Here is a 24,969-nt window from a genome sequence, read left to right as displayed (position 1 = left end):
AAGCAGTGGCAGATGATCCAAGTAGTTTCTTGCTGGATGCAGTGGCAATGAAAGTGACACCTTAGCACTTAGACTGAAATATGAATGAGCAGCTGCTGACACCCTGCCCTGGCTCAGGGTGTCCCCAATGTGCCCTGCCTCCATCCCAGCAGGGTCAGGGTGTCCCCAGAGTGCCCTGTACCCATCCCAGCACAGCTCAGAGTTTCCCCAGTGTGCCCTGTACCCATCCCAGCAGGGTCAGGGTGTCCCCAGTGTCTCCTGCCTCCATCCCAGCAGGGTCAGGGTGTCCCCAGGGTGCCCTGTACCCATCCCAGCAGGGTCAGTGTCCCCAGCCTCCCCTCCATGTGAAAACAGCTGTTTGGGGGCACTGGGGGTGCACTGCTGGGCGTGTTCACCTCCCTCGTGGGCTCCTGCTCCTGGAATGCTGCTGGGGCACCAGTGCCTGCTGGGCTTCCCTTGCCCACGCTGCTGTGTGCTAACTGTGGGCAATGCTGGTGGCACACCGGCCTGGGACATGTGTGAACCATTCCCCTGCTGATCCACCAAGCTCTGCATTTGGGATCTGGGGCCTTACACCACCACAGCAGCACCAGTGCATTCAGAAATGCAGCTGTGGGTCATTAAAAGGGCTTTTTATTTCCTTATTACCACATTTGCATTGCATTCTCTTTACTTCTGCCTTCCAAGAGCAAAAGCTATTTCATTTAGGAATGTTTATTGAAATGCAATGATCTCTCAAAGGCACAGGGATTGCCGTGGTCCCCTCCGTGTCCCCAGTCCGTCCTCCAGCCTGGCACAGCAGCGTGGCACGGCGCTGCCTGGGCTCAGGGGAGCCTCGTGGTTTGCTTGATCCACTTGAGGTACTTGGAGACCCTGGTGTAGATGCCGTACTTGCCTGGCAGGGCGCACTCCTCGCCCCAGCTGGTGATCCCCGTCAGGAACCAGGTGCCCTCGATCTCGGAGGCGTAGGGCCCGCCGCTGTCCCCCTCGCAGGTGTCCCTGCCCCCGGACGGGAAGCCCGCGCAGAACATGTTCTGCAGGATGCTGGTGGAGGTGCTCTTCAGGCAGGTGGGCCGGTCCACGAAGGGCACCCTGAGCACCTGCAGGGTGGTGGCCTGGCGGCCGCGGAACAGCACCTTGCCCCAGCCGCTGACCGTGCCCACGCCTTGCTTCAGCAGCGCGTTGGTGAACTCGCGGCTGCCCAGGCAGATGGGGGTGACGTAGGGGTTGAAGGTCAGGGGCTGCTCCAGCTCCAGCAGGGCGATGTCGTTGTGGTACTCGTTGATGGAGGCGTTGTACGTGGGGTGGGGCAGCAGCCTCACCACCCTGCGCAGCTGCTCCGTGTGGTCGTCGCTCCTGGTGTCGTGTTCACCTGCACACACCGGCGGTCTGGCTGGGACCGTGCCCAGCACCGTGCCAGCCCAGCCCAGAGGCTGCAGAGGGCTGAGCCCTCGGGGCCCTCGGACTGCTCTGGCCAGGCTACTGGCTCCTCTCAGAGGCAGCTCCAGGTTCCCTTGCCTCCCAGGCCCCAGCACAACCCAGGTGTGACACCAGGCACCCATTGTCCAGGCACCACCAAAAGCATCAGGCACCAAAGATGCAGATGCTTCTGCCAGAGTTAGCAGCAAAGCGGCTTTTGGGGGTTCAGCACCCTCACAGAGAGGTAAGGGGATGTCACCCTTGCAGCAAAAGGGGCAGAACTCGCTGATGAAAAATACAGATTTAAATAAATCATGTATTAGTAAAAAATAACCTCAATCTGTCCTTTCTAAACCCACCGGCTGCCGCCCGTGCCCGCTGCCGCCCGTCACCGCTGGCACTGCCCAGTGCCCATCCCTGCCCCACTGCCCAGCACCCACCTGCCACAGCAGTGATGTTGTGGGTGTAGCCCGGCTTCAGGCAGTGAGCTGCTGTCACCAGCCACTTCTCGTTGATGATGGATGCGCCGCAGAAGCCGAAGCCTTCGCTGTTCACCAGCAGAACCTGTGGGAGCAGGGGCAAATCACTCTGGGCTTGTGTAAGCCCGCAGCAGTGGAAGGCGGCCCTGGTCACAGCAGGGGGTTGGAACCAGGTGTCTTTAAGGTTCCTTCCAACACAAACTGTTGGATGATTCTATGATCTGCTGAAACTGCTGGTGACAAAAAATGAGTTGCATCTCTCCTTGCAAAACTCCCTTCCCTCCGCCTTCAGCTTACTTTTGGGATGTTTATGGACTACGGGGCAATTTGCTGCTGTAGCCCAACCCTTTGTGCCCCACCAGGTAAAGCTGCTGTGACTGGTTCTGGCTCTTTGCCAGAGGAGAGCCCCATGCAGGCAAGTTTGCTTGCTGTGGTGTAAAACTGTATATGGAAAGAAGCTGTGCTCCTGCTAGGCTAGAGACTAGTGCCAGTCTAAGCTCTGAGCCAGGCTTTGGGAATTCAAAAGTAAGATGATCTGTGCTCAGAAGGGACTGCTGGGGTTACAGGCTTGCAGACAGAGCTGGTACCTGCCAGGGCACCTCTCCCTTCATGCTGTCCGACCCGCCGACAACGCGTGTGCCCGTCCTGAGCACGGGCGTGATCCTGCTGGGGGCAGGGGTGCTGCTTTCCGTGGCGTTGTCCTCCCCAGGGCCATCCTCAGGGTCATCTCCCGTGATGTTCCAGTGCTCAAAGGTGTTCATGGACCGGGTGAGCTTCCTCTTGGCCTCGGGAGCCGTGATCCTCCCGCAGGGGTACGGCACTGGGGGAGGAACAGCACAGCTGGGACCGGCTGTGTCGCTCACAGCCACCTCAGTGGGGCGAGGAGGGAAACCCTGCTCACCTGGGCACAGCCTGGGACCAGCTCAGGCTGGGGCTGCCCAGTGCTCCCTGTGCCCTGGGGCCGCAGTGCGAGCCGTATGGACAAGGAGCAAAAGCACCGATTCTTTCTGGGCCTTGGAAACGTCATCTGAACAGCTTTACAAGTGAAAGAAGCTTGTGCTGAGCACCTGTGCCTGATGGGCTGGGGCAGCTGTGCCTGCTCGTGGCAGGATGTGTGCTGCATAGCTGGGAATCCTGCACTGGGCATTTCACAGCAGTGACTCCACAGCAATAAGCAGCCAGCTGGGAGAGGGCAGGAAATAACAGCTGCCAATTGTACAGATAATCCTGCTTGGCACCAGGTGAGGAAAACATTAATAACCTCTTCCTAGAGCTGTGTATTGTCTCTGCTAATGAAGAACTCATCTGTAGACTCGTTTCAGACAAGCTCTTCCCAATCCTCTCCCACGCGGTGTGTACAGAATTCCTGCTGGTGGTGGCAGTCAAAATAGTAAATAGCACCAGGCATTGTCTTTCATCTGAAAAGCTCTCAGAAGCGCTGAGCAAACAAACGCTAGTGTAAAATCAGATGTGAGTGTGGCCTATTGAGACTTCATCCTCTATTTTTAAACAGTTCACTTTAGGGACAGGACTTGGATGAGTGTTGAGTGATGGAAAGTGGTAGCTGTGAGCTTAGCCTATGAAGTGAAGATTTCAGAGCCAACAAAAGGAAGCTTTTGCAGGAAGGACAAACACCCAACCTGAAAGACAATCTTCTTGCTAACTGTAAACCTTTCTGGCCCAGTGAAAGTGGTGCAGCATGTGGGGCAACACAGGCCTGAGCTCTTGAGATCCTCTGTTGACAGGATTCCTGACCCAGGATACTCCCCAGAGTGCTGACAGGCAGCAGAGTCAGGCAGTCAGTGTTCCCTGCTGCAGCTGGCACAGCTACCCTGTGCAGGTACCTGCAGGTGTAGTGGGTGTGTAATCCCACTGCAGTCAGGTGTTGGAAATGTGACAATATCAAATGTTCAGCTGAATTCAGATGACAGAATATTTATCTGCTCACTCTCTTCTCTGCCAGATGTGCTTCTGAGATGCTCACAGCCAATTAATTTGCTGTGTTGTGGTGGGTCAGTGTAGTTACAGGTGGTCTAGGGTGGGGCAAAGCTGGGGAGCACAAGGAGAACCAGCTGTTCTTTAGTCCTTTGTGAAGCTGCAGCCTCAAGAGCTGCATTTTCCTTCCATCCCACCCAACAGCTAAGCCAGAGTCCAGCTCTCATTGAGGGTCTCTGCAGACCCACCCTGCTGGGGGGACAGCACCAGCACAAAGCTTCACTTGTAGCCACCCAACTCGGATTACAAGACACTGGGTCATGGCCAGCCATGAAATAAACCATCAGGAGGGTTTACAGTAATCAAAATCTGCTTTAGTTCTGGGAAGTTCAGAGCCTCCTCAGTGCTGAATCAGTAACTATTAGCTCACACTGGGAGAACAGGGGAGCGAGCCTGGCTGGGTGCTGGGCAGCTGAACATCACCCTCCTCCCTTCAGAACATTTCTGATCCGTGTCCAGAGCTGTCAGATGCTGGAGCCTGTCTGAGCAGCCATCTGAGACAGCACTTGCCTTTGAACAAATTCCTGTACAAGTGCTCTCCATCTCCACTCACCCAGCTTAAAAAATGGATGTTTTAAAGGATGATTGAACCCTTCCAGCCAGACCCCACATCTCCCATGGGGAAAGTGCAGGGTCGGGCTCTACCTTTGCTAAGTAGGAAAACAAGCAACAAGGTTTCCAACAGGACATTGCATCTGTGAAATTCATGTAACTAAATGCAGGACAAGGCCTTGAAAACTTGAACCCAAATCTCTTAAAAACAATTTAAAAATTAACCTGTAGGTTCACAGGACTTTCCATCTTCATGCAGTTTATAGCCAGCAGCACAGGAGCACACAACCTTCTGTGGGGGCTGATGGCTGCAAAAGTGCTTGCAGCCTCCGTTTTTAATAGCACACGTGAAGTCTGAAAGAAATTAAAATGAAACTGTGAGAGCTCTTCTGAAACACAGCTGGTCAGAGATTTGTTGAGGCCTGGGGGTTTGGGCTCAGTGGCTGATGCAGACTGTGGGAAACAGATGTGGTTTGCAAGGAGATGGGGAAGCAGGGCAATCCCACCCCTGCTCATCATGCAGTGGGCACTTTGAGCAGGGGTTTGAGGGGCTTACAGAGCCCCCCAGAGCCCTGGCACAGCCTCCTGCCACCAACAGCTGCATGCTGGCTGAAATTTGGCAGCCTGGCCCTAAAGGACTCCTGCAAATATTTGGTAACAAGCCACGTGGTTTCCCCACTTCTGTGCTTTTGGCACTGGGGCAGAACAGCCTGTATCAGACTGGAGCAAGCCCTGCAGCCGAGCTGGGCTTTGTGTGGGATTGCTGCTGGGCTCCAGACTGCAGGACAAGGCCAGTGCTCCTCCTGTGCCCATCAGCGTGCCAGGCTGGCTGGAGGAGCCCTTTCAGCAGGGTGTGTGGTGGAGCAGTGCCAGCCCGAGGCAGAGCGAGCCTCCCTTGCCTCCTCCCTCCCCAGCCCTCACCCCTCCCTGGGGCAGCCCCCGGCAGGTGGGGAACCCCAAATCTGCAGGGCCCTTGCAATTCTCAATGAGTTTTCAAATAACTTCACTGCAGATTAGCCCCACTCCTACTTCCTCAAGGACACCTCCCTTCCGTAGCCATTTTAATGCCATCATTTACTATCCTTACAGAGCTCTTCTTCACGCCTCACTTCCAGCTCTATTTTTGCTCCTGACTTCCCCAAGAAATAGGCAGTGAGACTATTTAAATTTGATGCTACTTTGAAATGCTCTTTTTAACGTACACTCCTCTCTTGCCAGAGCAGAAATACATCGAGAAAGAGAATCTTTTATTAGTGCAGTGAGTCTAGCACATTATGCGAGTTCCACAGCCCTGATTATAAGAGCTGAATATCCCTCTTGCTTAAATTATCAGCTGTTTGGTTTTCATAAACTCCTCAGCCCATCAGGAAAACATTTGCCTTTTATTTGCCTCCAGAATCAAGGTTGCTGCTGATAATTATAATTACGAATTAAGCAGAGTGCCATTGAGAGAAGGTCAGGACAGTCCTGCCCTGCCCAGCACCTGCTGCTCAGCCTGGCATGAGGAAGGGGAGTGGGAGAAGGGGGTTCATGGGGGTGTGGGGAATGCTGCTTTCAGCAGGGGAGCAGGCTGTCCCTGGCTGAGCAGTCCCAGGAGGGCTCGTGCTGGGACATCCAGGAAGGGCTCAGTGTCAACATTTGCCCTGGCAGGCACAGCTGAACAGGAGACCTTGAGCCCGAGGCTCCAGAGAGGCCTCCTGAGAGCAGGTGCTCAGAGAGTGGAGCTGGGCTGGGCAGGACCAGAGAGAGCCACTGCAGTGTCCCCAGCATGTCCCCTGCCATCCCCAGTGCCAGCAGGTGATTCACACCTTCCTGCCTCACAGCAAAGCCAGCTGTGTCCCACAGGGCCCCCGAGGGTGCCACTGACCCCTCTGCTCCCAGGGCTTTCCAGCAGAGCAGCAGGGCCCTGCAGCAGCCCTGGCACCTACCTATCTCACAGTTCTTGCCTTCGTAGCCAGCCGGGCACCAGCACACGTAGGAATTGATTTCATCTTTGCAAAGGGCTCCATTCTTGCATGGGTTGGGGTTGCACTGATCCCCATCTTGGAGAGAAGACAGCAGAGTTAGCAACCACAGGCTCCCCCCACACAGCACATCTGGCTGGGCAGCTGTGGGACAGCACATCTGGCTGGGCAGCTGTGGGACAGTGCACCTCCTGCTCTGGCACGGGGCAGGGGCCAGCTCCTGGCAGCCCGCTGTGCCACGCACCAGGGCAGCCTGGGGTAACGCAGCAGGGCTCCACTGGAGCTGTGTCCTTGTCCCCTGTCCCCTGGGCTAGCTCTGCTCTGCCCAGCTCAGCAGAGCCCCTCTGCAGTCGCCCTCCTGCAGCATCTCAGCAGGACCTCATGGCTAGGCCAAATTAGACAAGTTTGGAAGGTTTGCCACTTCAGGAGTGCTTTGAGTATCCTAATCTGGGTTGTTTTAACACCAATGCCATTCTGTGAAAGTTTGGGTCTGTGCACTGGGGCGTGGAGACCTCTCTGTGTGTTAGGATTGAGAACCTTCGTGCTGCTCTTTCTTCCTCTCTCCTGCACTCTGTTACCTGCTCTAGGTGTTTCCCCATGTGCCAGGGCTTTTATTTTCACAGCTGCCTCCTGTGAGAACCTGAGGCTTTGATGAAAATACTCACTATTGCAAAATTGGTGATCTAAACTGTGGAGAAGCAGCTCAGTGATGTAAAATGAGGGGGGATGCCTTTTGAAACACTTGTGCCAAGGCTTGGAGAAAGGGCAAGGCTTTGCTGGGTGGGTGAAGTGGCAGGACAGGGTGGCAGTGCGTGGGGCTTTCAGGAAAGTGCTGGAATGCAAAATGCAGCTGCAATGAAATGGTTTGGGCCTGTCTGAGTGCTGGTGGTAGGTTTTCAGGCAGGGTGGGTTTGCAGGCAGGGTGGGGATTGCAGGCAGGGGGGGATTGCAGGCAGGGTGGGCAAACCAGACAGAGGAATAGATGGCATGCCTTATTTTTTATGAGCTCATTTGTTACAGTGGCAGGGAAACAAATGCAGCCCTGAGTTTCATCAGTTGTTTTTTCATAGGACAGTCCTACAATGCAAATGTAATGTTTTTATTTTATACTCTGGACTGAGTAATCTGAATTATTTAAAGCTTTCTAGTGAGATGTTCTGGGCACTTGGCCAATCTACCAAACAGTTCATTTATTGAAATGTCCTTAAAATTAGTTTCGGATGGTGTAGTGGGCATTGAAATCTTTTTGTTAAGGGACCAAGGACTCGTTGGGGATGGAGCCTGAAAAGAAGGAGTAGATGTGGAAAGAAAACAGTGAAGTAAGGGTGTGAATTGCCAACAGCTGTTTGCTATGATCACGTTGAGTCTCCAATTTAATATGGCATTTCTAGGGATTCACGCTGTTCCTTCACAAGGCTGTGCCTTATCTGGAGATCTCTGCTTGAGAACAGAGCATTTGCTGTTTGCTGAAGGGGTGTTAATTATTGCTGTGGTATTTCACTCTGTGCCACAGCTGAGACTGGAGCCCAGAGCATGACCTGGGCTCAGTGATATCCAGCAGGATGCTCAAACTGGTTTTGTTCCATGAGGTTTTTGAAATTTGTTCAGAAAAACCCTGCTTGAACAAATAAATGCTAAGACATCTCCTTTTTTTTTTTTGGCTTGCCACATGACAGACCCAGGCTGGGTGCTGCAGGATTTGGGGTGCAAGGCTCTGACTGGCTCTGCCCTTACAGTTTCCGGATGCTGAAATACATTTGTTACAGTAACATCGGGTCTTTATAAAATACATTTTTTACAGTAACATCGGGTCTTTATAAAATACATTTGTAACAGTAACATCGGGTCTCTAAGCACTGAGAGAGGAATAGTAAGCATTAGAACATGAAGAAAGCAGCTCTTACCAACGTATGTTTGCCAAAACTGCATCTGCAAAGGGAAAAAAAGAAAAAGTTTTCTTTGTTTTCTAATTTCTGGGTGTTGTCTGACTGAAGTACCTGGATGGCTCCAAAGCCGAGGGAAAAGGCTGGCAGGGAAGCCACCACCTGGTGTGAGTGCTGAAGGTTTTCGAGCACTGCGGGTCTGCTCCTGGCTGCTCCCTCCTGCTGCCCCTGGGCCCCAGCTGGAGGAGGGAACCAGGGGCTGCCAGAACGTGGCACTCACCGTCTTCTCCTCGTTTTCAAACACTTCTCGGGCTTCCTCGTAGCTGCACTTCTCCTCTATGCACTCCCTCTCCAGGTTGCCAGGAATGACCTCCTCCAGCCTGTTGGAGTTGGCTCGCCTTTGCCGCTGCAGCACCGAGCTCGCCTCTCTGCTCCCGATGAACACTGCCGTGGGAACAGGACAGGGCTGCCAGGGCTCTGGCCTCCCAGGAAAACAAACCCTTTCCAGGCTTCCCACTGCCCCATGGCCAGAGACAGCTCAGGACTGTCACTGTGGGCCTGAGCTTGCTTTATTGCCCTACTTCAGCCCAGCCCAAAGGATCAAATCTGCAGAGCCGAACGTCAGAAGAGTCAACGGGCAGAAATGTTTGATGGCAAGAGGGTGATTGGGAGGGCTGAAGTTTGGTGCTTAAAATACCCTAATGCAGATGGAGTGAGAATCTCCATCACAGACGCACAGAATGGAATAAGCTGTTTCAGAGGGGAAAAGAATTGGCTTTTCCATGCTGCTACTTGGTGAGGTTCTGTTTGGCCCCAGAAGTGTCCTGCCCCTGTGCTGGCTCTGAAAGACCATTAGCCCTGCAGAGCTGTGGCCCTTGGGAGCAAGGGACATTTCCTCCTCTCCCTGCTCCTCATCCTTGGCCACAGCCCTGGCTCCCAGCATCTTCTGCAGGCTGGAGGGGTGACAGGAGCCTTCCTCACCCCTGGGCCACCTCCTCAGTGGGCTCTTTGTACCCACCATCCACAGTGGCCACGCTCCGGGGCAGGGCCAGCAGCAGGAGCTGCTGGCACTGCAGGGACCCCAGGCCGGGTGGGATGGCCACAGGGGCCACCACCCTGCGTGGTGGCTGCCTGGTGAGGGGCAGCCCCATCACGGGCTGCCACGGGCGCTGCCTGGCAGGGCTGTGTGTCCCAGCAGCAGGGACAGCAGCAGGGGCTGTCCTGTGGCAGGGTTTGCTCCTGACCCAGCCCTGCTGAGGGTCTCCTTGCCCTCCCTGAAGCGCTCTGCTCGCTCAGGGATGTCCCTGCTTTGCTTGCCCAGCCTCTCCTCCCTCTGCAGCCTCCCGCAGCAGGCTCAGCGTGTCCCTTTTGTCACCAGATGGCAGAGCAGCTCCCGGAGCCTGCTGGCCATGCAGGAAGGGCTCAGGCCCTGCTGAGGCTCAGGGACACCAGGAGCTTGGCCAGGCAGGGAGAGGGGACCGAGGGACGAGCAGCAGCCACTCGTCCCTTGTCACAGGCAGGTCCTGCTCAGGCTCCAGAGCAGAGCCCAGCCCTGCCGAGCCTGCAGGAGATGCCGTGGTGGAGCTCTCGTGGGCTCTGCTTGGCACCAGGCTGGCTCCTTACAGGTGAGGAGCCCCTCCACTGACAGGAGACTGAAAAGGCTCCCTGAGCCCTCCCGGTGGGATGTGCCAGGCACTGCCACCGTGAACCCATCTGGGTTCACTTCCTTCACATCCCCCTGGCCTCTCTCCATTCCTCACAGCTCCCACGTGCTGCTCTCACAAACAAAACCTGATGGGGCTGGAGGCTGCAGGCCCTGTGGGGTGGCAGGAGTGGCACGGGGCTGGAAACCATCCTCACCCTGAGGACAAACTCATTCAGCAGCTGCTGAGCCACAGCCTGAGAGAGTGACAGGGGTCTCTAGGCAGGGCACACCTGTCCTGTCCACTCTGTTTTATAGGGGTACACCTGGGTGAATGGTGGAAAAAATACCAGGTTCTGCTCACTTTTCGTTGCTGAGCAAACATTTTGGAAAGAGCATTTTTTTAACCTGTTTCCAGCAGTGTTTTAATGCAAGAAGGAAGGGCAGCCTTGCCGGAAGCGGGAGCTCACACTGGATGTGAACCAGCCTCTGCTGGGACTGTTGCTGTTACAGATAAATCAAGCAACAGCCTGCATTACTGTGTGTGATTGCCACATCCGTCAGGTGCTCTGCCTTGTCTCCAGCTTTGGCTGCATCCCGCAGGCTTTGTTAAAACCACGCTGGCTTTGGCTCTAAACAATCCTCTCAGTGGCAGATCCAACGAGTGTTTCATGGACGTGAGCACTTGGTTGTTCTCCAGGACAAGGTGCTGGCACACAAAGAGGTGGGACTGTCCCTCCACAGCAGCGCTCTCCCCTTCTCCCCTTCTGTGAGTGCCTTCTAAAATGGCCGAATCGAGCTCGGAAAGCTTAAAGGTGCAAAAAACCTAAGGAAAAAATCCATTCTGGAAACTAATCCCTGTGCCACAAGCTGTATCAAGTCGGCACAGAAGCTGTTGTTTCCTTCCCCCAGCGAAGGGCCAGACTCTAAAGAGGGGCTGTGAAAGGCAGCAGTGCCTCTGAGCTGCTGTCCCACAGCCCTGCACGAGCTGTCAGGGCACAGACTGGCATCTGCAGCAGCCTGTACCCCAAAGGGAAGGGCTTGCTGGCTCTCAAATGAACTCACCTGCATTTTCAGCAGCGAGACAAGCTCCCAGGAGACACACGGAGAGTACGAGGGGGACATTTGCCATCTTCTCCCCCTGCCCAAAGCTCTCGCTGACAGCCTGTCCAGGCGGCCGAGCTCAGCCCAGAGTTCAAAGTGCAGGTTCCTGTTTACTGCCCAGGGCAGCCCTTCAATTTAAGGTCCCCGATGTCCCAGGGGCTGGCAGAGCCAGCTGGGTGCTGTGCCACCACGGGCAGGGGATCCCGGCGTGTTCAGTGGTGCTGGATGCCCGCAGGCTGCCAGGGCAGGGAGGGCAGGGCAGGGCTGTGCCCCCCTGGACACGCTCTGCCCCCCAGGCTGCAGCTCCACTCGCTGCTCTGAGCCCACGGCAGCCCCTGGGTGGGGGCAAAGCCTTTCCTCGAGTGTATCAACCATGAATTCTGTGCACTCAGCCTGGAAAATGAGGAACATTCCTTTAGAGGCAAGGGGCAGCAGCATTTATGGTTCATGCTCTTCGGGGGCACCTCTGGGTGCAGCACAGACCCTGCAGCTGAAGAGGAGTTGCTGAATATGAGCTGCAGCCTCGTGAGATCCCTCTTGTCTAGGTGGAAAATATCCTCTATATTCCTTTTCTTGAGCAAACAAAAAGTCCTGAAACCTATAATTCATCTTGTTTCTTCTTGCTCCATTTGAAATGATCTTTATTCATCACTGACAGTAGCTTTTGTTATCAAATTTCTGTGGTTGATAAATGAGTTGGGATGAGGTAATGTGCTGTTGATGTAAATTGAATACAAAGTGAAGAAGGTAATGATCGCCTCTCATTTTCTGTGCATAAGGAAATGCAAATGTGAGAAAATAAATGGAGCTAAAATGCTGAAACAATGCCTCTATCAATAAAGAGGAGTGGGGAGAATGGCTGCCATAACAAAGGATAGTTAGAATCACATTATGCAAATATTTTACTTTAGAACATAGGTCAGTCAAATTCTTTTAGGTTTATGGTGCATATTTCATGTGTAATAGTTTTTGCAACATTATTGCCAATTAATCTTCACAGGGAATGCCAACATATTAGAATAAGCACAGCTATTAACACAAATAATTTCTGTTGTGTACTACTATTGCCATCAACTTCTGGGGCACTAATTGGAAAGCAAAGTGTTTCTTTTTATTTATTTTGCAAACAAATCCTCAGAACTGCGATCCCCAGCACGGGCCCTTTGGGATGAAAGCTTTGTTGTCTGACATCGATCAGATCTGGGTGTATTTTCACTTAGTGTTCAGTGTTCTCAAAAGAGGAGTGGTTAAAGCATTAAATAGCTTTGCTGTGGCAATGGGCAGCTGGGCGATGTCTCTTCTGGTAGGCTGTGTTTTTTACTGAAATATCCCTTTTTTGTTGGGATGGAAGCATCCCACAGGTGCCTGCTGGGCCTGTGCTGGTGGCCGGGCAGAGGGAGCTGGCAGGGCAGCTCGTTCCTGGCAGGGTCAGCCCCTCTGACTGCCCCTCCTTCAGAGGAGCTCCCTGCTGCCAAGGGAGATGGAGCAGGTGAGCAGTCAGAACGAGAAATCTCTTTCCATTTGAATCCGAGAGATTTTTTAAAAATGTGCTCTGCTGCACTGATCATTAATGTTGAACAGCCTGATGGCTTGAGGATCTTGTTAAAGGATTGCTCTTAATCTCCCTTTTCTCCAAATGCACTCTTTTAAGGGAAAAAACCTCACTCAAAACCTGAAGCAATTTGCCCTTACTCCCTAGACAGCTGTGCTAAATAAAAAAAAGAAACCAAACCAAACCAGGGGAAGTAATGCTTGATCTTTATTTTTTTCATACTCTTTATGTGATTACTTTGGGGTTGCTGGCTTTTTCTGAATGTGGGAAATTAATTCCTGCAAACAAAAAGGCAGCAGAGCTCAGTCCCTCCCAGGCTGTAAATGAACGTCCTGGAGAAAGTCCCAGCACTGTAAAGCCCCACCAGACACCCAGGGGTGCTCGGCCAGCAGAGCATCAGTGCCTGCCCAGCTGGGGCTGTGCCCAGGGGATTTGGGAGCCTCTGCCACGGCTCTGGGACCAGGGGCACACCCAGGAGCTGCTGCTGCCCCAGCTCTGGGCTGTGCAGGGGATTTGGGAGCCTCGGGCACACCCAGGAGCTGCTGCTACCCCAGCCCTGGGCTGTGCAGGGGATTTGGGCCAAAGGAGCTGTCTGGGCTCAGGGGTGTGAAATTGCATCGAGGTTCAGCTCTCAGAGCTGGCAGCAGGGTCTGTGATGTTGCCTTGACTTTTAAAAGTGTTAAGTTCTCTTTTATAGCTCTTTTAAAAGTGTTTAAGTTCTCATAAAGCTTCTTTAGCCTTCTGATAATGTTTGCATATTTAAGAGTCAGAGTTCCCACACCATTTCATGGAAAAACAGAATACTTTACATATTTCTCTGTAGGTGGAGAGAAATGATTGATTGATCTTTGGAGCAGTGTGGTTGGAGAGGTGGTAATTCCATCCTCCAATCCACAGTCACCCTTAGAATTCTATAAATACCAGATATTTGAATAAAACATGCTTTTTTTTTCTCTTCTGAACTTCCCAAGCTCCTGTGTACTCATTTTGTGTCCAATAGAGACATGTACAGGAGCATGGCTGGCTCTGCCATCTCCCACAGCCTCTCCTGACCAGTCTCAGGGCTGTCAGTTGCGAGGTGGGCACTTCTCCTCTGCACTTTTATGCTTCAATAATTGTGCCGAGAAAAGGCTCCCTTGCTGAATTCCCTCTAGATGCATCCACTGCAGTTAGCACTTAGCTCCGTCCCTCCCATTTCATTCTGGTTTTAATTAGACTCCTGAACAGGAGCACAGAGCAAACTCTGCTTTCATCTGGGAGGTCCTGTGGCTGTGAAATATTTACAGGAAGTAAATAACTGTCAGTAAATAAGTGCCTGACTCTACATGAGTGTAGAAGTGCTTTGAAACAGTCTCATTCAAATAAAGGCTCCTCACGTTGAGTGGCAGTAAGAAAAGAGCAACACAGGCAAAAAATCCCCAATGTAGAAGATAAACACAATTACTAATTCATGGAGCAGCACGTTTCCCAGTAGTAGCTTTAGTATCTTTCCTTGCAGTTTGATTTAAAATAGGCCAGATTAAAAGGAAATCTGGATTTGGTCTGGTCATCATCTTTTCAGAAAGCAGAGTGCAAGCACAGGTAGACACAGTGTGCTGCTGAAGCCACTCTAAATTTAGAATTCACCATCTCCACCCCAAACTCTGGACAAAGCAGTGAAATAAAGCTCAGCTCGTGCAGGTGGACAGGTCAGGCAGATCCCCAGGCTCAAACATCAGTGTACAGAGCAGAGCTAAATTAAATATCAGCTGGAAATCTGCCTTGCTGCTGTGTCCTGGCACGAGCTGACACAGCCCTGTCAGGCCAGGCACGTGTGTGAGCCCGAGGCTGGTCCTGGCCAGGCTCGAGTCCTTCACTGGCAGGAGGATTCAGTGTGCCCTGCTGGGGGAGGGAGGGGTCTCTCTCCTTTTCTGTTAACTGGGAAAGCAGCCTCAATTGACAGCTCACATTATACATCAAACTTTATTCTTGGGGAGCTCAGACTGGGGTGAAATGAGTCTGAACCAGCACAGCCAAACCCACCAGAGCCAAAGCTCCTGCACCTACCACTGAGCTTACAGTAACAGCATTCGGTGTTCTTGTTCTGCCCATTTTCTGAGGCAACATTTGTGGCTATTCCCTTGTTCCTTTTTGTTGCCTGAATCATATTTAATCTGTAGTTTTTATCCTCTCCTCATCCCAGGGCATCCTTGTGTCCTATTTGCTTTTCCCACCTCCCTTTCTTCCTGCCCTTTGTAGTTTGCCTTCTTGCCCTTCTGGAACAAAACTGTCAGTGGCATCAACACTAAAACCCAAGGGGGGGATTGCAGAGAAGAGGGAGGGATATTTCTGAGCTGTGCATCCCTGACTGACAGCCCCAGTCAGCGCCCTGAGTCACAGGTACTCGGAGCTCGCTCTGATAACTGCTTGTAGAGCATCCCTGCAGCTGGGGGCTGCAGAGGCAGCTGCAGACACCGAGAGCCCTCCCAGGCTCGTGGGGCTGCTGCAAGAGCACTGAGAGGGGAAATGCAGAGAGGGATGCACAGGCTGCACTGCCCACCGCCACCAGCGCTCCCAGGGAGCGAGCCTGCCACCTTCCCCCCAAAATCCCCAGAGCCCGAGCGGTGGGACAGCAGGAAGTTCACAAACCTGGTGTTCTAGTGCTGTGCCCTGCTGGCTTCTCTCTGCTCCTGCCCCAGTGCCTGGGTGCTTCTCTGCCTGCAGTGCCCGCTGACGGGGCTCTGGCCTGGCAGCCCCGAGCCAGCAGAGCCCAGCTCTGGAGAGAATCTGCAGCAAACCCTCCAGAGAGGCAGCCAGGTGCTCTGCAGGCTCGGGGAGGATGGCAGCCCCTGCCCAGGGGGCATTCAGAGCGTGAGGTACAGGCACAGGGCAGAGCCCTGCTGCTGGAGGAGCCTCTGGTGTGAGATCTGTCCCGACCCTCTGCAGGGCAGGGCTCCACTCTGTGCAAGGCAGCACCAAAGTCTGGGTTCATCCTCCTGCATTTAATCATTTGCACCAGTGCAAGGCCAGGAGACAAAACTGCTCTGTCAGCACAGGAATAAATGAAATAAATAAAATAAAGAACGCCCCCAGGGCTGGAGGTGAGCAAAACTGACCCTCGGGCCTCTCTGCTCCAGGTTAAAGCACTGCTGCCAGGTAAATGTGAGGAATGAAGCTCAGTGCTAGTAAATACTTTTGACCTATGCCCTGGCTGTGGGTGATTTACAACACACTTGAAAATCTCATCTGGGTTATGTCCAAATCGCAGAAGTTTATTTCCAAGGTGGTTATTTATAGACTGCCTTCCTGACTCTTGGGTTTTTGTGGAAATGTCTGAACATCAGCTCTCTGAGCAATCCCCATAAAATTAAAATTTTCAATTTTAATGGTGAATAAACAGTTTAAGGGAAATGAAATATTATCCAACAAATCCTTCCTTTCACTTAAAGCTCTGAGACTTTAAATATTTATTAGCAGTGTCTTGGCTCTGCAGCGATGTTAAAAGGCTCAGCACTATTCTAAGGAGGAAAACAATCCATTTGATTAAAAACGAACAGAAAATGCCACTTCAGATTACAGGGTTTGGGCAAATGATCGGCACTTGTGTCTTCTCTGTGGTGCAGCCAGAAACAGGGTTTGGGTTGGTTTCCTCCTGCCAACCTCCTCTGCCTTCCACATCCCTCTGGTCCTTTCTCGTGGCATTTCTCTGGGCACATCCACCACGCTGCTCCCCACATCGAGTTCTTTGTGGTCTTCGTGCTCTTCCTTTGTAGGTGTGGGGCCTTTGGGGGTTTCTTGTTCCATTTTAGGTTCTGTTTTTCCCTTCAGCTGTGTAGGAAACAGCTGCTGTAATCTCAGAGGACAATAACAGAAGGTCTGGGAAATCTGAGGAAGCTTTTTCTCCCCATTCAATGATCCGAATACCTGTTCCTTTTCTTTCTTATGAAAAAAAAGCTTTAAACTTTCGAGAGCTCTCTACACAGCAGTGAACAGAAGCAAGATGTGATTATTGAGTTGGGTTTCAGGTTGCACAGTGTCCCCCTCCAGGATCTGCTCTTTCAGCTGGTGGGGTCACCCTCCTGCCAGCTGCAGGGCCCAGCTCGCTGCCCTCTCCCAGGAGCTGCTGGACCCTGGGGCTGAGCCCCTGCCGGGGCTGCTGCACTCAGCTGGCAGCAAACTGGTGATGGCAGAGTGAAGGAAAACTAATTATCCTGCCTGAAATCAAATGAGTTTAATTAATGCTTCTAATCTGTCTAGTGAAAGTCCTAAATGCCATTTGTGCCTTCATTCTTGCTCTCAACAGTGACAAACTCACGGGAGACAAAGAAATTGAGATGTGTGCCACTAAAGCTAAGATACAGCAGAAGTGGAGTAATTTGGAAGGAATTTCATTGTGGGAGATCTTCTGTAGCCTGAGGTTCGTGTCTCACATCCCACCTGTGAGGCTTTAAATACCACAGGGATGTGCCCTGGGATTTGTGCTCCCAGCCAGACACCCTCCCCCAGTGCCAGTCCTGCCTCTCGCCTCTCCTGGGCTTTCCTCGGCAGCAGCTTCCAGCACCATCCTCCTGCCCAAGGGGAAGCTCCTCTTCATCTGGAGAAGGAGCTTGAGCCACCAGAAATTTATTCACAGTTAAATCTGAGTAACACCCTTTCCCCAGCACAGGCTCTGTAGAAGCCTAAGCGAGATGAGCTAGCACAGATCTTTATTTTTCATGTCCATTCAGTTTCCCCCTCTGATTCCCTCTTAAAAGTCACAAAACACCTAACTCCAGAAAGGAGCAAATCTCCACCCTGCCAGCGTGTGCACAGCTTGCAGGCTGGAGACCTTCTACAAGACTGAGACAAGATCTTGTTGGGGGTTTGGATGTGACTTGGCTTTTTAATTCCAAATTCTGTGTCCTGCAGGAGGAAGGGAACACTGATGTAAGAACAGAAGAGTATAAAGCAGTAATAAATAAGCAGGGGCTTGGATTTAAAGGCAAGTTCCTCACCTGAGAGGAAGAGTTTGGAAACTGCCCAGTAGCAGCAGGGATGGAGGACAGGTGAGGAAAAAGTGGTTTAAAAAAGCTTTAGAGCAAAACTGCTAAAAGCAGCTGGAGGGGAGAGCGGGCAGGGCAGGACTGGGGTGGAAGGGACAAAGCTGAGCCTCTGATCACAAAGTGCAGGGCTGGTCTGGGTTCTGCCCTGTGCCATTGAGGGAAGAGGTTTTGGGTGGGAAGAGCCACCCCCAGCTGGAGCAGCGCTCCAAGGGACACAGAAAATGAAGGAAAAATGGGAGCAGAGGGTTTTGGTGCTGCTGAAGCCCCAGAGCTCCTCGGGCTCACATTTGGATTTTCAGGAGGAGCTGCAGCCTGTCCTTCAGGCCTCTGCTCCTCACCCCAGGAGCAGCAGCATGGGAGCTGAGCTGCTGCTGCTTCACCTCCAGGAGCAGAACGGAGCCCAGGAAAAGATTTATTCTCACAGGGGCCTTCCTGGAGCACCTCACACACACCGGGAGATGCAAATGTTCTCTGCAATCTGCATGACATGAGCAATCTCACTGCTGGTTAATTACTGCAAAATGAGAGGAAACTTTGAGCTGAAACGAGCCCTTCTGAAAAGGAGACATTGTTTTTCCCATGCAAATTTGGTGCATCTTGATTCTGCTGGTGCTTAAATGTGTGAATAATCTGTCAGGAGCCTTGAACGTTTCTCTCTTTTTTATTGCACAGAATATGGCAGATCTCTGTAATTGTGTGTCCTGTAGCCTCTGTGGTACATTTAACAGCAGAAAACAGCCAGTGCCTTAAAATAAAAATGAATTTAGGTTTGCATTAGGAGGCAGAGGGAAGGAGTTATTTTTGTTGCTGTTTTCTTTTTCTGCCTTTTTTTTTACCTGCTCCGAATAGAGATTCTTTTAAGTCTTTGGTGTTTATGCTTCAAGCTAATGCAAATAGAACAGTGACTAAACCTGCTGGGTTTTGAATGTATGCAAAGAATCACAAATTTTATGGATTGTTTATGTTATCTGAAAGAAATCTCAAAGAATGAGATCAAGTGGTGAATTATAGAAGGAAAAAATTTCCTTCCTTCCTACCATTGTGGGTTAAGGGAAATGTAATCTATTTGAAGGAGCTCAGTGCAGCATTTTGAGGTGAATTTACAAGTTCAGGTGATGAAAACACTTGGGTTGATACAGCAGAATATATTAGACTTCAGCAAGATAGATAATTTTGTATCTCAGAGCCCTTCGTATTAAGTAACTAGAGAGAGCAAAAATAAAAATAGTGTGTGTTAGAGGGATTTGAAATTGTCTAACTAATGATGCTCAAAATGATCACTGTCAGCTGCTGGCTGGGGTGCTCAGCTTTTCTCCCTTTGCATGGTGCAAATCAGCCAGCTTGGAACTGGCACTGCAGGAGATTCCAGCCACAGACAGGGCAGTGCCAGGGGAGAGAGGCAAGGGATGGACACTGGGTAAAATACTGAATATGGGTTCACCTGCAGCCAAAGTGACCGTGTGCTCCTTGGTCACATCTCCTTTGGAGAGGGAGCAGAGCCTTGTGCAGTAATTAATGATTGCTGCATGGACAGCGTTTAGGCCAGCAGTTCAGAAAGCCTTGGGGTCAATTAGGATCCCCTCCAAGAAGGTTTACAAAAATAATAGCAGGATTCATTACCATCCTTGTTGTGAGAAACCTGGGCAATGTGCTTAGCTGTTAAAATACCAGTTTTGTGTTAACCAAGGCGAGTCTGAGCTCTCCACATTTGGAACAAAAGGTTGTGAGGGGAGCCCTTTCAGCAGAGCAGATAAAGCTCTAATCACATCCTGCACGTAGAAAAGAAGCCTCTTCACTCAGAAATACAAGTGAATGGTCACTGGGACAATAACAGAGGTCATGGTCAAGTACCATTGCTGCAGAATTCTGGATGCATTTAGCATTGATGTGGAATTAAAAAATGATGCACTGGGATGACCTGTGGCTCCTGCTGTGCCGTTTGGGGCAGAGCTTTGAAGCAATCCTTTCACAGCAATTCTTCCACAGCAGTTAGTTTACCCCGTGCCAGGGGAAGAGCCACAGGCCCCCTGAATCAGTCCCACTAATCTGTCTGAACACCTGCAATGGAAAATCTGGGGAAATTGTGTGTTTCCAGCACAGCTCCCGTGTGTTCCTGGGGACAGGAGCCCATCCTGCCCCGTGTCTCTGTGAGAGGCAATCAGCACCTGCAGCAGCCTGCCCCATCAAGGCTGAGATTTTCTCTGTATGGGCTTGTTCTTGCACAGAGTGAAGAACCAAGGGTGCTTTTGGAATAGGAGCTCTATTTCTTATTCAACATGCAGGCCTGAAAGCTGATGAGAACAGCAGCAATTAGAGCGGGTGAGAGGAGTAAGGTGCCTCTTCCACCTCATTTAGCAGAGAAACTGAGCTGGCTCCCGAGGCACTGGGCTTGCAGCTCGTGTGGCTGCAGAGGGCTGCACTCTGAAGGAAGCTGTGATGGACCAGGTTTGAAACTGTAGGCAAAGACTTGGAGTTGTGAATTTTATACCTTGGGAAAGGTGAATCCTTAAATCTTTTCATGATTCTGTAAAAAGCCAAGCCAAGGGCTGCTGTGGAAACAGGCAGAGGATGTGCTGTAACTGCTGCTGCTGCCTGTGCAAGCCCCATCTCTGAGAGACCCAGGGAGATCCATCTGACAGACCCACGGAGATCCATCCACCAGGGAGACCCACGGAGATCCATCCGTGTGAGAGACCAGGGAGATCCATCCGTGTGAGAGACCCAGGGAGAGGGAGATCCATCTGACAGACCCAGGGAGATCCATCTGACAGACCCAGGGAGATCCACCCACCTGAGATGCCCAGACTCACAGGGAAGGCTCCAGGGAAGGGCACTGCTGATGCCCTCACCCTGCAGGCCCTCAGCTGGACCTGCAGCTGCACAGACCCATCAGGGCACTGCCAAACGGCTCCAGAAAAAGCCCTGGGCTGTGCCAGCTCCCAGCCCAGCCTGCGGTGAGCCCCAGTGGCAGCAGCATCCCCTGCCAGCCTGGGAAGGCACTGTGGGGCAGGCTCTGGCAAGCCCCAGCACCCCTGATCCCCACCAGGTACCCCGGGAGCATCAGGAGAAGGAGCACACACTGATGCTCTGGCACGTGATTCTCTGCACTAGGCAGATCATTTTAAAAACCAGGATCATACTTGGATAGGAATATATTTATTAAAACATTGCCAAGTGCTTTCCCCACATGCCTATTGCATCATACCTCGTGTCACTCACTCTGCCTGACTGCAGACCACTGTTTGCAAAACTGCACTGGGAGCTCTGCATACATGGGTAATTAACATATATTTCTACATTATCCATAATACAACTTTCATCTCTTTAGCCTTTCCATTTTCACAGCTTTATTTTAAGGATAGAGAGTCTGTAGTGCAGGGACATCTTGATTTGATGGGAGCTGATGAATAGGGTAAGATGAATGCCATATAAATATTTCTTTGAAATAATGCAGTTGCTGGCAGAGGGAATCAGATGTCTGTGTCTCATGATGGTAGCTGTCATGTTATTAGACTTTTTAATTCAACATTGAAGCCGTCCTTCATAGCCAGCTATTCCTTTTTTACTCTGTGGTTTTTCATCTACAGCACATTCATTGCACAGCTAAAATATTTGCACATCTTCTCGAATGCAATTTGAAATTTCAGCTGGCAGAAGAGCAGCAGCAGGCTGAAAGTGCAGTGAAATGCCCAGGTTCAGAGTGGGGCCAGCGCAGGTGGGTGGCAGTCAGGCACTTTTCTGGGGGATCATATGGTGGTTATTTGGAGACTGGGGAGAAGAACAGAGCTGAAATGATGACTTGTGGATATGAAGTACTTCTGGAGTTCCCACACCAGCAGATGCACTTCCAGAGCTCAAAGTGGTCTGCAGAGCACAGGGAAGACAAGAGGCAGCCTCAGCTCCCAAAGGCAGAGTCAGCTCCTGGCTCACTCTGCTTAGGAGGAGTCACTGCAGTTTTTAATGAGTGGGTAGAGGATTAACTTCTGGCCCTTGACAATGAAAAGAACTGTGCACCCATCCAAAGTTGGAGATTCGAAGCTATCAGACAAACTTAAATGAATGATAGCCTGACTCACCAGCATGAGTCAGGTGTGTTCTAGAAGGAGAGCTCCTTTCTGCCTGTGTTTTTTTGGGTTTGACTAGTTATCAGCAAGGTGATGCTGGTGCTGTCACTGAAAACACAATAGTAGAGCAGGACAAAGCAACGAAACTGCTCATGGAGCTTGCATGGGTGGGAAAAGTCACCCAGATCCATTTCCCATTCCTTGCAAACTGCTCTAGAAATGCAGTAATCGAGGAAGATGCAAGAGCCTGTCGATTCTCTGGAGCCTCTTTGTACTTGTTCACTGCAGCAAAATCTCCCGAGGCAGCTCTGCTTGTACTTTCTGTTGAACTGTGAAATGCTGGAAGATGTATTTGCAAGGAGAGATTTTCTTAGAGCAAGGCTCCCTCAGTGCAGCAGCTGCTTTCCCAGTCACCATTCTCTTCTGGTTTACCTGTTCCACTTTTTTCTCTCAGCAGCATTTTCTGGGCAGTGGTTTGAAAATGGCTTTCAGCCTGCTGGGTGGAATGAAATGGTTTCTCTGCCTCGGCCCTGCCAGCTGCTTTGGGCTGCAGTCCCAGGCCCAGGCTGGGCTCAGGCTCCTCTGCCAGCCCGGCAGGGGCATCGTCTGCAGCAGCCTTGCAAACCCAAAGAATGGCACTGTCTGAACAAATGCTACTTTAATTATTGGAATGGGTCCAGAACCAATTGTAATAACAAAATCTGGGATTTGGGTTGCAGCTGCCAGGCCCTCATTCTTCCCTGAGTGTTTTTTTTTGTGGATGACTTTATTTGTTACCTGAAGAAGGGGATGGGTGGGCTGGCAAACAGATGGAGAACTGAAACAGAGAGATGAAAATCCTGAGCCCCCAAAACCTGCAGCTTAAAGCTAATAATATCACAGTGTTCAGAAGGATTAGGCTTCTGATCCTGTTGGCAAAACCTGCTGTTTCCCAGCTGGTCAGCCAGCTCTGGCATCCTCCAGTCACAATTGCAGCTGAGAACCACTGGGAGCTGCTCCTGCTCTCAGCCCTCGCTGCCAGATGTGCAATTATCGCTGCTGAAGTAGCAAAAGACTGCGAGCAGCTTGATTTCCTCTGGACAGCTGCAGCTCTCCATTCTGTACCTCACCTCTGATCCCTGAGCACGGCTCACATCCTCAGCCCCTGCCCTTTGCTGCCTGTGCTGTCCTGTACCTGGATTACTTCAAATGGCCAAAATACACAGGAGTATTTAAGAGGTCATGTAAGATTTTGGCTAAGGAGCAAGGTGAAAGGGGCAAGTCTCCTTTCAATGAGAAGATCCATTTTTCCTCTCACAGATATATGGCTTCCCTTCTTGACTGCTCCTTAATTAACATTAAAATGGACTAAATATTTTAAGCAAATCAGAATTTCAAGAAGCAGTTACAGCAGTGTCTCGTGTTTAAATGCACGCAGCACTATGCACGTCATCATTGAATAATGAATTAATAAATATATCTGAAGGAATTTTTAGCCCAGAAAGCATTCCCCATTTTAGCTTCCAGTCAATTACCCTATTTACTGCAGGTTTTTTTTAGCAATGCTATCAGTCCTGGAAGTAGCATTGTCAATATTTTAGTTGCTTTGGTGCACAGAGCCATAGCATTCAGCTGAATTGTAATCCTTAAATTGGCAAGCAAACAGGTTTGCTCAGCTTGCCTGTTCCCTTTTTGGTAACAGAACCTTGGAAAAGCTCCTGTACAGGGTAGGGATGAAGCTCTGACAGTGCTGTGAGGTTCTGCTGTCCATGGTTAAACCTCTCTCTGATGCTGCTGATTTAAGGGTACAGAGAACCTTCACCAACAGAAAAAATCCTCTTGTGGGCTGATCTAAGCCTTTCAAAGACAAGGATTTAAATCTTCTCTGCTCTCCCTGGGAGGGAGTTCATCTCCTCCTCCTCATTCCTAAAGGTATTTACAGCCCTTGGACCGAGCCTGCTCAAATGTAAAGCTCAGCTGTGGCTGGGGTGCCAAAATTCGGGCTCAGTTTGACCCCGGTGCATGGGGCAGGTGCCGTGTCCCACACTCCTCCCTGTGCCTGTGCTCACACAGGGGCAGGGGTCCCCGAGGGGTGTGGGAGCTGCAGCCTCTCCGGAGCTCAGGGAGGGACACTGGGGACAGGGAGGGACACTGGGGACAGGGAGGGACACAGGGAGGGACACTAAGCACAAGGAGGGACACCAAGCACAGAGAGGGACACTGGGGACAGGGAGGGACACTGGGGACAGAGAGGGACATTGGGGACAGGGAGGGACACGGGGCACAGGGAGGGCCATTGGGGACAGGGAGGGACACTGGGGACAGGGAGGGACACGGGGCACAGGGAGGGACACTGGGGACAGAGAGGGACATTGGGGACAGAGAGGGACATTGGGGACAGGGAGGGACACTGGGGACAGAGAGGGACATTGGGGACAGGGAGGGACACTGGGCACAAGGAGGGACACTGGGGACAGAGATGGACACTGGGGACAGGGAGGGACACTGGGGACAGGGAGGGACACTGGGGACAGAGAGGGACATTGGGGACAGGGAGGGACACCGGGCACAAGGAGGGACACTGGGAACAGGGAGGGACACGGGGCACAGGGAGGGACACAGGGAGGGACACCAAGCACAAGGAGGGACACCAAGCACAGGGAGGGACACAGGGCACAGGATTTGCAGTGCCAGCAGCCTGCCTGGTGCCCTGTCCTTACCTCCCCCCACAGCTCCCAGCCCCGAGTGCAGGTCCCAGTGTGCCCAGTGAGAGCCCCAGAGGTGCTGGGATCCCGTGTCCTGCAGGTCCAGCTCCCCTGCCCCTCCAGGCCCTGGTTTGCTGCCGGTGCTGCTGGTGGCAGGAGGAGCCCGTGGCAGAGGGGGCACTCAGCTGCAGGGAGGGCCCTCGGTGCAGGGGCACTGCTGGGACAGAAACCATTAACAGAGCACACAGCAAGTGCACTGGTGGATCGTTTTCCTTGGGATCCCCTTTTATTATAGCCATACCAAGTGCTGCTTCTGCTAGAGGAGGGAAAAAGAGAAGGTGCCTGGGGAATGGGATTTTGAACAAGGGAGGGCTGCTAAGCTGCACGTGAGGCGGGATTTGGGTTTAGTTTAGGATCTGGGTTTAGTGTTTTTAGGATTTTAGGACTGGGTTTAGGCTGTGCACGATGCAGAGCAGTCAGCAGAGCTGGGCTCTGGCTGGAAGTAGGGCATCAGGTCACAGCATTCTGCAAGATGAAACCAGCATTTGTTCAGGCTGGGATTCAGCTTGGCTCTGAAGTATGTGCATTAAATCCCATTGACTTCAGTGGG

General features: G+C 51.8%; 1 protein-coding gene across 1 annotated transcript; it reads right to left on the bottom strand.

Moving 5' to 3' along the window:
- Positions 1–617: 617 nt before the first annotated feature.
- F9 (coagulation factor IX) lies at positions 618–11,155 on the bottom strand. Its single transcript, XM_021552544.3, has 8 exons — positions 11,000–11,155; positions 8,573–8,736; positions 8,314–8,338; positions 6,374–6,487; positions 4,671–4,799; positions 2,486–2,718; positions 1,860–1,983; positions 618–1,372 (listed from the first exon to the last, which is right to left on the bottom strand). The coding sequence occupies exons 1-8, from the start codon at positions 11,064–11,066 to the stop codon at positions 825–827; spliced, it is 1,404 nt and encodes a 467-aa protein (XP_021408219.1). The 5' UTR covers positions 11,067–11,155; the 3' UTR covers positions 618–824.
- Positions 11,156–24,969: the final 13,814 nt, after the last annotated feature.

Source organism: Lonchura striata, chromosome 4A (genome assembly GCF_050655825.1).
Source record: "Lonchura striata isolate lonStrDom1 chromosome 4A, ASM5065582v1, whole genome shotgun sequence".
Classification (NCBI taxonomy): Eukaryota; Metazoa; Chordata; class Aves; order Passeriformes; family Estrildidae; genus Lonchura; species Lonchura striata.
Note: the sequence above shows the minus strand (reverse complement) of the source record. Positions and strands in the feature narration are given on the sequence as shown.

Excerpts from the sequence above, each read along its gene's own strand:
- F9 (XM_021552544.3), bottom strand. The coding sequence starts at position 11,066 with ATGGCAAATGTCCCCCTCGTACTCTCCGTGTGTCTCCTGGGAGCTTGT. Across the intron at positions 8,737-10,999 it reads TCTCGCTGCTGAAAATGCAG|TGTTCATCGGGAGCAGAGAG; the intron begins GTGAGTTCATTT and ends TTCCCACGGCAG. Across the intron at positions 4,800-6,373 it reads AGGCAAGAACTGTGAGATAG|ACTTCACGTGTGCTATTAAA; the intron begins GTAGGTGCCAGG and ends AATTTCTTTCAG.